This window comes from Euprymna scolopes, chromosome 17, assembly GCF_053919585.1.
Source record: "Euprymna scolopes isolate OS-2025 chromosome 17, ASM5391958v1, whole genome shotgun sequence".
Lineage (NCBI taxonomy): Eukaryota > Metazoa > Mollusca > Cephalopoda > Sepiida > Sepiolidae > Euprymna > Euprymna scolopes.
In genome coordinates, this window is record NC_136498.1 from 87,090,369 (window position 1) to 87,104,460 (window position 14,092).

Sequence of the window (14,092 nt, forward strand, 5' to 3'; positions counted from 1 at the left end):
TGGCTGAGAATGCAGTTAGGAGATTCGAAGTTCCTATCCGTCGCGGTTACCACCTGACGAAGGCCAGAGGAAGTTGGCCGAAACGTTGTGCACCAAATAAAAAAAGATAAGATGAGACTAGTAGTCCGAAATAAAATAAAAATTAAGATCAGTATCGTTTTAAAGTTCGACCTTTCATACGACAAATATCAAAAAATTGGCTAAAAACATTAATATCTTCACCTTCAACTTGGCACTTTTCTACAGGGAAGGGGGTCACTTTTTTCGCCGATATTTTTTTAAGTTATCCTCTCCTTTAGATTGTCTAGCCTTAATTTTAAAAAATGTCGCTTCCGGTTTGACGATGGTCGTAACAGCATAGACGTTAGGTTTTTACCCCATTCTTTTCCTCCTTCGCAGTACGGGTTCGAGCCTGCCTTCCTACTACCACATTTTTTTTTTGCTTTTTTTTTGTTCAACAGATACATCCAAACACCCGGGCAACGCCGCGCTGAAATGCTAATATATATATATATATATATATATATATATATATATATATATATATATATATATATATCGCCTACTAAATATGTCTTTATGACATAATGGTTTCTAATTGGGCAAACATTACAATCATAGAAAAAATTGTTTGTATTATCCCTAACCATTCAATTACTTCCAACAATTTTATTTCAAGTTTATTAATAAAACAAGAAATTATTAAGATGTCATCTTTAAATATAATATTCTTCTTCAGAAACAAAAGCTTGTTATTTACATACTATAAATTTGAAAATGTTGAAATTGAACCGACAGAGTATTATTATTGCATCCACCTTATGAGGCCTCTTTTTGGTTTTAGCCATAACACAAATCATTTTATTATACTGTGTTAAAGTTAATTTATTTATATAAGTTTCTGAATTTAAGTTAACACTGAATTTTTTGTGATTTTTTTTTGTTTTTTTATCCGTTTTTTGTAATTGGTTTTATTCTAAAATTAAAAATTAATTATTCTTATTTTCATAGAACTCCACTGATTGCTGGTGGACTCTTCATGATTGATAAATCTTGGTTCAATCATCTGGGAAAATATGATACCAACATGAACATTTGGGGCGGCGAAAATCTTGGTGAGATTCACTTTTGCATTTCTTCTTTGGTTCTAATAAATTATCTTTCTTTTCTGCTATTTTTAATACTATATTTACTTTCACCATTAAAAGTCTATGATCGGCCTAGTATCTCCTTTCATTTTAGTGATGATAGATGCCGGGTTTAATCTCAATATTTATCAATTCAATTAATGGTTTAAAGCATTGGCATACTTCAAAATGAAAGTAATGAAAGAGAGGCTGCGTTTTATAGAAGACATAAACAGAATTATCAAGCTAGAAGAGAATTCACCAAATGTATGCAATTATAAAGATTGATTCAGCAATTACTGTCTATGTGGTTGTGTTCAGTTAGGAATTACTTAGTGTTATTCAACAATTAGAACTAAATAAAAATAAACATGCAGACTGGGTAAATTCTTTATTAACAAAAACAATGGAAAACTCTGACTCAATTTAGAAAGTGAGGAGGTTATTTAGAATGCCTTTGTTTGAAGCCATAAAACCAACTTGTTTGTGCCAAATTTGATAAACCAAATGGCTGTTGGCAAATTCCAGTTGAAAAAGAACAGCCAAGAATTTGACGTTTCTGAAACGGTTTTCAGTAACATAACAGTACCAGACTTTAATTTAGCTGAATTTAAGACATTTTCAAAATGTTGTCATGTTTATGTTACAAAAACAAGCCCAAATTATTCTAAAGCAAATGATAGTGATGAATCTACAGACAATTAAAAGGATTTGGGGAAAATGCATTTAAAAGTGAAGAATTACAACTTGTCCTGTTAATGCTAAGCACGTCAACACTAAAAAATGGTGCACTATCTCTTGCAAAACGTTCTAGAATAGAACATTACGAATAACTGTTCAAACGATACTTCATAGCAAAATTGTTTTGAAGTCTTGCTTACAAAAGGAATCAGAAATTTCAAGAAACTTTCAGAATTAAAACCACGTGACGCTGTTTAAATTAAATACGAAAATAATTGATAAAAAGGTAAAATTATCGAACATAACTATAACAACGTCAATCGCCATATTTGGTGCTGAGAGAGGAAGAAAATACAGTTAAATTTCATAAATGCCATCAAAAAAGAAAAGAAAGCACTCACTAATGTGAAATATTAAGAAGAAATAGATTATGGAAATACACTCCCAAAATGAATAAAATGTTTTTTTGTTCAACAGCTGAACGGATCTGTTGATTATGGATATTTACTGAACGGATCTGTTGATTATGGATATTTCAGATTAGGGTAGGTCGTTGCACTTTATATTTCAAAGATGTTCGACAAATCTTCTCGGATCAGTTGAAATATACAGGTGATCTAGAAATTGATTTGGGTTCAATTATGAATTAGGGTAAGAAATGGTTTCCTTTAATTCTGTTGAGACCCAGCTGTTGTCTTTCAATCGCAATTGCAATCTTTGTTATTAGCGAGAAATCGACTCTAAAATTTCTTGGTCTTTCTCATTAAATGTTTCTTGAGATCCATACATTAAATCCATTGCTCGTTCTTTCTTTTCGTTAGACAGGTTTTCTTTGTCTCTCTAAACACTTTCTAAAACCTGAGGCTATTCGCTATGTCTACAAATCTACTATCAAACCATGTATGGAGTATTGTTGTCATATTTGGGATGGTGAATCTCTGTTCCATTTGAAGATTCTTGATAAATTGCAGAAACGTATCTGTAATTTGATGGGATCCACATTTTCTTCTCCAGTGCAATCTCTCTCTCGAAGACGTGATGTTGCTAGTCTCAGTTTTTTTTCTACAAATACTATTATGGTATGTGTTCCTCAGAATTGTATGATCTATTCCTTGTTCTTTTTGTCCTAGCTCGTTTGACTCGTTGGTCTACAGGTCTCCATCAATTCGCTGTTTTAATACCTCATTTTAATAGAGATTCCTATTCCAGTAGCTTCTTTCCAAAGGCTGCAATTTGTGTGAAACTCTCTTCATGCCTAGTTTTCCTTCGTTTTTTTTTTCAAGAGTAAAGTCGATAGGTATCTCCTATCTAATCAGCTTTCGTTCTTGTTAACTCTTTACAGCAAGTGGCTTCATGCCTTGTCTTTCAATAAAAAAACATTTTTTTTACTTGGTTAATATGTCTTTGTAATTTCTATATTGGATATTTTATCATGTATATTATGCAAATATATTATAATATATTATAATATACTATGCCTATATATTATAATATTGCCTATTTTTCCATCTATTATGCCCTCTATCCACGTTATTTTTTCTTAAATAATAATTTAGGAAATACATTTTTTCGCCTGGACTATAAGTTTTATTTAAGGAATTATTTATTTCCTTAGTTTTGGGATCAATTCATCAAAAACTGAACGTATTTTCTAGAAAACATTAGATTTGCAAGGGATATGTTTACGTCATTGTTAACATGTTGATGTTATTTGATAAGAATTTTTGTAGTTTATTTTCTGCTTCAACTCAATTTGCTTTTTTGATGGTTGTTTTGAATATGTTAATAAACCTTTCAACCAGACTGCTTCACCTTGGGTGATAAGATACACTTTTTAAGTGATTTAGCGAAAGTATTTTACAAAAGAAATTTTAAATTCTTTTGATAAAAATTGCGTACCATTATCAGAGATTGCCTCTGACAATGGAACGCAATTTTTATCAAAATAGTTTTCCACATGCCAAATCTTGCGAACAGTTTCTGTAAAATGTTTGTTGTATTTTTACTTGTTTGCATTTTGCATTTGACAACTTTTGACCATTTAATAACATTGTCTATGGATATTCGGTATATTTTGCAGTAATTTTCTAAACCCCAAAATAATTGTAATAATGCCACATTAGTTGGTGCAGCATGTATTTTATCGTGTCTGCCCCTTCTGGACCGTTTTCATTAATTATCTGTCTTGGATTTTTTTGTAGAAAATATTCACATTTTTCCATATTCAGAGATTTAAATTCAAATTCTTTTATGTTTTTTAACACTGTAGTTACGTGTTTCATATGTTCTTCACAATTTTCGCTTTTTATTAGAATATTATTTAATAAGCTGCTGTGACGTTCAAATCTGCTAATATTGTATCCATTGTTTGTTGGCAGATGACAGGGTGCCGCCCCTAATTCTATATTGCAATCTTTTTATTTTAAATAATCCTTTATGAATAATAAGATGATAAAAATCTGAACGATATGATTTTAAAAATGGAGGCAGAAGACCTCAATGTTTTGCCCATCTTACGCGGGCTTTTTCAAGAAGTTAAAACAGATAAAAATGGTCCATGATAAAAGGGTCAATTATTTTAGGAGAATATATGCTAAAGTGGAGAGCAACATATCTCTCTTCCCTTTAGTATATATACTCCTAAAATAATTGACTTCATTCGTTGAAAATCCAAACATCAAACCAAGGAAGAACAAAAACACAAAAACGTCAGTTTTTGCTCGTGATGTTAAAAAAATTCACCATCAACTCATCAAATAGCCAGGCAGTAACAGTGCTGCTACATTTGACAAGGCTGGAATACCTTCCTTGTCCAGATAAACATGCTACAATATTTTTAACGAGATTGCAAGAAGCATTAAGCCCATAGCAAGATCTGTTTTAAACCAAACTTATAAGGAAAAACGTTTGGCTTAGCTCAGAAATACATGAAAACCAGCTTTGAAAATGTTCTTTTCACTGATGAGGCCAGAGCAACCCTTGATGGACCAGATGGGTGGGCCAAAGTTTGGAATCCTCTTGGATTCCCTACCCCTCATCGATTCTGTCATCAACAGGGAGGTGTTTTGGGCTGGAATAATCTGTGATGAACTAAGTGTCAAACTGACAAGCCAGTCTTATATTTTATTTTTTAATGAGCATTTGTCACCATCGCTTGATGACCTTCAATTGGCATATCACTTCAAATTGATTTTTATGCACGACAATGTACCGTCCCACTCAGCCAAGACTATGACATTCTACCTTAAGCCATTGGGCATTAATGGAGAAAATTTGGTGACATGGCCAACGTTTTCTCCAGATATAAACCCAGCAACTCTGGTCAATAGTAAAGATGAAAGTTTATGAACGAGGTGTTTAATTTTCGTTGAAGGATGAAATTTGGAGAAAGATTTTGGAAGCATCAGATCATCTCAAATTCACTGACTGACATCATCAGTTGACAAGAGGTTATTCAAAGTGATTTTGAAGTGTTTGAGTTATTTTGATAAATACATATTTCCTTAAACAAAATAATGTGAAATCCGTTCAGGTTTTTGGTTAATATTGTTACTGGATATGTTCTTTATTTCATATAAATACAAATTTGAAGTTAGAATATTGTTTTATTACCGAAAATATACATTTTTGAACACTTGCAATGAAGTGATACACACTTAAAGTTACCCGAAAATAGAAAAAATAGCATAATTTTCAAAATATTTGTTCAAATTCAAAAAAAATCAGAGAAATAAGGTATCTTGTTATGCTCTTCCAGTGTACCAAATTTCATTTCTCTGTGAATCAGAGCAATTTCCAAATTAAAAAAATATTGACCTGCAGTAAAGTGATACACAGGGTTTATATATCATTGTCAAGTCAATCTGTACACTGACTACCACTCTTAAGTCAATATATTTTTTTGAATTGATATTATTTTTAAACATTATGAATGAAATTTTACTGTAATGCTTATGGAACAGCTCGTCTATTCTGCAATATTTTATAATTTGGCTTAACTGAAAAAAATATGCTTATATTCATATATTATAATTTCCAATTTCTTTTCATTGTCTAGAAATATCTTTCCGAGTTTGGCTATGTCATGGAAGTTTGGAAATTATTCCTTGCAGCAGAGTTGGTCATGTTTTTAGAAAACACCATCCGTACACTTTTCCTGGTGGAAGTGGGGCCGTATTTGCAAGGTATCTTTTGTTTTTACTGAATAAATACGTTTGCTTGAAAAAAGATGAAATAGAATATATTGAAAGAATAATGCTCTATTCTGTTTCTCATATAAACTAGCAAAATTATGTATGTGTGTGTGTATGTGTGTGTGTGTGTGTGTGTGCGCAGCTTTTTTTAAATCGCTTTATTTATATATGGATTATTACCTCCCTTTGCAAATGAAGATTCAAAATTCCAACTTGTTGAAGATTGAAAAGAATAATATATTATAACCAGATCAGGTCACCATAACTGCATATTACCAGCAGGCCACCCGGCGTTGCCCGGTCGTAAAATACGCTTAAATATTATATTTTAATTCATAGAGAAACTGAGACATGTGCATGCAAGTATTATGTTTTTCTCTAAACTGTTCACTTCTTGTAAGTAAAAACAAAAAATAATCGAGCTGAAATCGAAATCAAACCCTAAAGACAGTGAGTTAAGTACGATAACCATTAGACTAGCATGACACGTTCTTTAAAAGATGCTTTCAAAGTACTTATTCTTAACATAAGTAATCTATAATGTGAACTATTTCACATATGTGCATTCGTGAAACAGTTAACAAACAAATAAAAATTTGATGACTTCTATGTACCAATTTTTCAATTTTGACCCAGATGAAAACAAATTAAAAAGTTTTCCACATATCCTATATACCAAATTTCAAGTCTTTAGAGCAAACATTCGTTGAGTATATAGGTTGAGAAGTTTTCTCACACACATACACACACACATTCTCACTTTTATGGATATATAGATATATAGGCATGCCGCTATGGTGATCTGATCCAGTTGTTTGCCTTTTTGATCCCATTTCAGTATGGGAGTTTAGATGCACTCAGGACTGTGTTTTTTTTTTGTCTTTTACATTTATATTTATATTTATGATTCTTTTTTCAGATTTTAATAAGATTAGGATAAATATATTATGAGCTAATTTTAATTTTGAAGAAAGGTAAATTGTTGAATTGAAGTATGAATACCTTATTTTGATTCCTTATTTGTTTCCTTATTTTGATAAAAACAAAAAATTCATTTACATAAAATAAATGAGTAGCGTTTTTTGTGGTTTTAGTGCATGTGATGAATAGAGTTCAGCTATTTGGTATGGACCTACAATTCAGTGACTTTATGATGACAAGTAAAATTGTATGTACTTTCAATGCAAATTGCCTTGAATAAAATTATTTGCTGTTATCATTTTGTTTGTTTTTTGATTAAATCATGTACACACACACACACACACACACACACACACACACACACACACACACACACACACACACACACACACACACACCTCGATTAATCTAAGGAAAACTAAGTTTGAAAAAATTTGAATTCTTGTTGAAAAGCGAATTAGGAGAAACTATTGCAAGCAAGAAGTTAAAAGAGATTATTCTTTTCAATCTCCAACAAGTTTTGAATCCATTTGTCATGATCAGATTGATACTGAATTGGAAGTAAGATTTGACTTCTTGCTTCACCTGCCTTGGCAAATAATATGCTAGGGATTTGGATGTTTCTATATTGCCTTTGGAAGGTCTTCGTTTTGGGGACTTTTAAGCAGCAGCTTCTGATGAGGGAAAGTAACAGCTTTAATCATTGACATTGCCAAATATTGTTATTGTTTTGCCTCTTAGAATTTCTATTGCTACCAGACGGAGAAGATTCTCAAAACTAAATTTTATTAAAATGTGTGAGATTGAACGGCTGAGTAAGGCATTACAAGAATCCTGTATTTACAGAATAGTATTTTACAGAAAGACTGCTCTGGCACTGTTTTGAGACTTTGTTATAAGCTCCAGATTGTGTCTAGAAGAGATCATATAGTAACAAAATAGGATAAATCATCACATCAGATCATCTTCTTGCTGTCTATGAAATCAATACTTTTTTTTCATTTAGGTTTTACTAGCAGGGAGTTTGACGTTGCCCGAGATTGAATGAGGATCAATGAATGTTCCATATTTCCAATACTTTAATTCAAGTTTTGATCTTCTCGGCAGATGATGTATCAAGATTATTGCTGAATCATTTGGTCATGGAAGATATGTTTAAATGCAATCATAGTATTATTAATGATTGCTATGTAAAACATTTTGATTAATTACAATCAGTGTTACTTACTAGTATGTAAACCTGTTCAAAAACTCATGATGTAAGCTTGCCAATTGTGATATCGCAGCATAATACATACAATGTAGGAAGACTTCTGATAGGTGATGCCGCGGCCCACTTATAAATATGTCACATTACAGGTTAATTCCTAACTGATTCCTGATTGAAATTGAAATTAAAACAATCAGCACTTAAGTCAGTTAACAATTTAAAAGGAGCATAACTTTTAGAATTAGGTTTTAACGTAAACAAATAATTTTTAAATTTCAGGAGAATTACAACAACAAGAAAAATTACTTTTTAAAGCATGAAGTAAAAATGAATTTAGTGAAAATAACACTGCATTTCCCACAACACAATTTGTAATTCTATTGAAACATTCACTTATGAAGATTTTTATAGAAAATATGTAGGTCTGTGAAGATTACTCAGATGCTAAAATGTAAACCTACTTTTATGAAAAGGCTTCCTTTCAAGAGCAATTGCCCTTGACATATGAAAGGCTTTGATAGCATAAAGGTCTACTCCACAAAATCTCCAGTTACAGTATAGCTGAAAATGTCTTTTCAATTATGAAATCATTTCTCTCTGATAGGTTCATAAGAGTAGCGACTGATGGGCAGAAATCAGAAGCTCCCAGAATCAATGCTGGAGTCCCTCAGGGGTTCATCCTGGATCCAAATTTCTTCCTTATCTACATCAATGATTTCCCAAATATCAAATCCTAAGATCATTCGTAGACATTTATGCTGACGACACTACCATCTATGGCAACACATCAAAGGCCGTAAATGACCAAGTTCTTTCTAATTCTCTCTCCTCTGATCACGTGGTGCAATGGAGAAAGAGGTGGTTTAATGCATCTAAATTCAATCTATCTTTACATCATCAACACAGTGATCCCCGTCTGGCATCAATTGAAATGAATGGCTCTCGTTTTGGGAAGGCTCTATATTTTGACAAGCTTCTAGGTCTGACCTTTACTCCTGATCTGAGACGGAACGCGTACATGAAATGCATTGCCAAGGCTGCTCGAAAAATGGTGGGATCATTCTATCGATCCAGTACATATCTCACTGCTGATGCAATTCTTTACCTCTATAAGAGCCAAGTACGTCCAAGGATGGAGTACTGTTGTCACATCTGGGAAGGAGCTGCTAGAAACAGCTTATCTTGCCTTGACAGAATTCAATATAGACTTCGTAGCCTAGTGGAGGATGCTCTTTTCTCTTCCCTGCAACCTCTTTCCCACAGAAGAGACTTTGCGAATCTGTCTCTGCTTCATCGTTATTTTCATGGCAAGTGTTCGTCTGAGCTCCAATCTATGGTTCCCCCTGGCCTGACTTTCATGAAAAACACCCGTCTAGCCAAAACCACTTTTAATAATTTCCCCCACTCTTTATCTATGCCTTAATCTAAACATAGATTTCATGAACAAAGCTTCCTTCTTACAACTGCATGTCTTTTTCGTTTTCCTGCTTTCCAACTGACTACAATATGGTCGTTTTCAAGTTCAACATGAACAAGTTCTTGATGTCATCCTTTAAGTAATCCAATGTACCCAAATTTCCACTACTAACGATTACTAAGACATTTTTCATTGACTACTGTACATTCATTAACCCTTATCGTCGATAACACTTGATAATCGTGACTCCTTTGTAAAAAAAATAACAGAACATAATAAGTTTCTTAATTATATTCTACTGAAGAAAGCAAGCGAATTACAATTCTCTGAAACAATGAAATTTGTGTGTGAGTTATTTAGCCTAAATACAATATTATTCTATAAAAGACGGAAGTGTTTTAACTTATTAAAACAAAATGATGAGGATTATTACATTCGCGTCAATTTTAAATAAGTATTGTGATGATTTTAATTGTTAGAATTGTCAGCCAGCGACTTCAAATGCTTAATATTCGCCCAAGGACTTGTCTCCATGAAAAAAAAAAATCTGAGATAAAACAGAGTTCTATTAACACTAGAAAGTGAATCAGATATCATGCTGCAAAACTGACTGAAGATTGCCAGCAGATAATTAGTGTTAAAAGCGATTCCAACAATATCCAGGAATTTGGTGCATCATACATTATAAAAAGCCTAAAAATCACTCCCCTGAGAAAGAAAGCAAAGAGCATGTTCATTCACAAGCAAAAAGTAGTTGAATGTTTCAAAAAGAAAAATTACCCCTAACCCATATCCAGGAGACAACAAACTGTAATAATCGTAGCAGAAGTGGCTAGAAATGAAGAATAGAAATAGTCAGACAAGCTAGATCAAGTAAAATAGCGAATAAGAATCTATGAAAATATTCTGTAATCAACATCCTAAATAAGACAGTTCAATTGCAAATAGATTCTGGTCTAGACCTCTCAATCATTAATTTTCACACATGGAAAAAATTAAAAAAGCAACAATGAAAAGGACAGAAAAAACAGCTCATGCTGTAATGGGAAGCAAAATTAAATTTGAAGATGAGTTATCACTACTGGTAACACTAAATAGCGTCACAAAGAAATTCAAAGTTATCATCCATAAAATTCTGAAAATTATTCGGAACTGATTGGATGGAGCAGTTTAATTTGTGGAATCAACGAATCAATAATTTTTCCCAAAAAGTGGAAAATATAACAAATAAAGGTCCCCCAATTGGATTAAGTGCTAAAACGTAAACTAAGTGCTAAACATAAAAGAGTATTTTTTGAATCACAACTTAGTCCAGAACAATTTAGTCGAACTTTATTCCCAGCAACACCTGTTAGGAAAGGTGTTACACCCGGTTGTCAGATGGTGGTCAAATACCATTTTTAAATAGAAATTCTATAGCCTATTTTACAGAGTTAGATGTTATATTAAAAATGTCTGCATCAAAGGTCATGCCGAAAACCAGTTCTCATTTAGAAACAAACTCTCAAAGTCACTTCTCAAAACATTCCAAAATTAATTTTAAGGAAACCATCCTCAAAATCAAAAGTCTATCATATAATGCTGAATATAAACACACCATCAACTTGATCACCGGCAGAACCATGTAAAAGTAAGAAAATTAAGATCCGTGTTTGACAACTGCATTCCAAAACAGTAAAAAAAAATATGGTTGAAAAAAGCCAATAAATGATTTTTTCCAGGTCAGAAACTCTTTTTCTAAAGTTTTCAAAAGAATATGCTTAGTAGGAAGGAAGGCATGATCATTAAAGACATATTCATAAGCGACATAACAACCAAGTAAACAAAAACAGCATGAAATGGATTAACACACAGGATGAAGTCATCTACAACATATTTTATTTTGATCCTCACTCTCAATAAGGATAACAATAATAATCTTTACAGCATAACTGAGAGAGCAAATTTACAACTTCCTTAATTTAATTTAAGATTATCAATTTGATTGAAAAAGCAATGGGGAAATATAAAACCAAATAGTTGAGAAGGGTCTAGAAGGATGGAATGACTGAGGAGAGAAAGCACTAATAAGACCTTCACTGAATAAATGCAAAGAGAACTGAAGATGCTTATTGCAACCCAAATTTCAGTCAAGATGAATAGTCATTGCCAGTGAGAAGTCAATGGAAAACAGCTGTTGCGATTATGCAAATTCATTTGCAAATGTTATCGATAGAGGCAGAGAGCACTGGAAATTGGGGAGACTTGCTGTCACTCAGACTCCAAGGAACACTACCGGTTGTTGTCAGTGAGCAATCTGTGATGATGACCTGTGTGAAATCTTCTAGTGATTAACAATACTACTACTACTACTACTACTACTACTACTACTACTACTACTACTACTAATAATAATAATAATAATAATAATAATAATAATAATTATTATTATTATAATTATTATTATTATCATAATAATAATTATAATAATAATAACAATTATAATAATTATAATGATTATAATAATTATAATAATAATAATTATAATAGTTATAATAATAATAATAATTATTATTATTATTATTATTATTATTATTATTATTATTATTATTATTATTATAAATAATTTTTTAAATATAAAATAAAATATAAAATAAAGTAGAATAATTATAATATTATATAATACAGAGTGGAATGATAAATTTGTCATCCAAAAGAAAACAACATCACAGTTTTATTTTAAAACTTTTATTGAAAAAATCAATTCAGGTAACTTGATTATGTAGTAGAGCTGACATCTATTCAATGTTACCGCCTTCAGCATCAATCACTGCCTCGATACTGATCCGGAAGTGAAAGCATGCCTTTTCCTCAAGCGTCAACAAAAGCTCGGTGAATGGCAGTGATCAAGCTGTCTTTGGCGTTGTTGGAATTCATGTTGATGATGTTCTCGACATATGACTAAACGAAGTAGTCTAGTGGGTTCAAGTCGGGGGAGGAGGATGGGGGGGCCAGTGAGAGAAGGGTATAAAGTTGTAGCACTCCTTCTGAAGTCAAGCCTGAGTCTCTTTGGACTTGTTGGCAAGTGCCGAGTTCTGCTGCCACACCCAGGATCTGTCAGCAGCCACCTAATTGCACCAGGGAATCACCATACTCTTCAGCACATCCAGGTACACTTTGGGGTTGACTTTCAAGCCGACTTCAAAGATGTGAGGTGGCATGATGTGGCCTTCACTTCACAACAAAGACCATCACAGTGGCTGGAAACTTTGTTTTCATCACTTTGGGCATGTTCCTGATATTCGTGGCAATCCAGCGATGGTTTTGGCTGTTGTGCACCTAGTCTTCACAGAAGTTCTTTTTGTCTGAAAAGAACTAGAGCACGTTTGGCTTCTTGGGATGCTTCAGTTTGTTGAGCAACCTGACGAACTTGATTAGCCTGAAGTTCTTTGTCTTCTTAGTAAAGATCTGACTTGTCTGGCATCTGTAGAACCTACACCTCAAGTCCTTCTTCACACATGCATTCATGTGTGTGAGATGCCTAAATGTCTGGCAATGTTGAATATGCCACTGGGGAGTTTCATCAGCCTCGACCTTTTCAATGAACTCCTTGTACCGGGTTCTTCTTGGCAGTGTCCTTGGCCTTGGGCTTCTTCTCCATCACCTTCAAAGGGTTGTCTGATGCATTGACCTGGGCCCTTGTTGTAAGCGTTAGGGATCTCATAGTTTGTTGAATCACTGAAACAAGAAATGCTTACAAACACAAATACTTAACAAACGCAGATAGTTTGCAAATACATAAATACATTTTTTTACAAATCGACAAACATGAAAGTCATGTAACAGAACAACAATAATTTGGTACTCACTTAGAAGTCGTTAAAGTCCTACTTTGTCTCATAGTGGGACATAGTTTTCACCCAGTTTACATTTCTCGTTAAGTCCGAAACATCTCTGTCTCTCCTGTGGGCATAGCACCCATGGGGAGTTAATGCGGCTTCCCTTCTCGATGCTAAAACTCGTTTTGACTGTTGTGACTGTCTGTGTGTGTGTCAAAGGAAATCACTCTCAAGTGTCTACCTAAACTGGTGTTCTTTGCCTAAATTCCCCTATGCCCTCAAGCATTGAACCATCCGGATTTGCATTTTGAGGGTGCTGGCAATGGCCCTGTTGTCATAACTTAGATCAGTAGAGACCATGATTTGTACAGCGGTGCATATCCGATCTCACTCGTTGAACATTGTGTCACTTTCAGACATGATAGAAGGCTTCTATCGCTCATGGGATTTGTACAAAACTGGCCAACTAGTAGATGGTCTGCAAAAAAAAAAAAAAGAAAGGAAAACCGGTTTTCATCAGACGGAAATAGAATCCTATTGCCTGTTCTGGGGTGACAATTTTATCGGTCCACCTTGAAATAATAAAAGAAAAAGAAACAAATAAAATAAACTATCAAATAAAATAAACTATCAAATAAAATAAACTATCAAATAAAATAAACTATCAAATAAAATAAACTATCGAATAAAATACTTTAAAGATAAATAAAACCTATGATAGGCAT

General features: G+C 33.0%; 1 protein-coding gene across 1 annotated transcript in view; it reads left to right on the plus strand.

Annotated features, from left to right (window-relative positions):
* The window catches only part of LOC145296840 (polypeptide N-acetylgalactosaminyltransferase-like), a 1,498,391-nt gene that overhangs the window by 1,401,068 nt on the left and 83,231 nt on the right, over nt 1-14,092 (plus strand). Inside the window, exons 9-10 of the mRNA XM_080142960.1 lie at nt 1,012-1,115; nt 5,866-5,992. Of these exons, the coding sequence (XP_079999086.1) occupies nt 1,012-1,115; nt 5,866-5,992 (231 nt within the window). The remainder of the gene's footprint in view (nt 1-1,011; nt 1,116-5,865; nt 5,993-14,092) is intronic.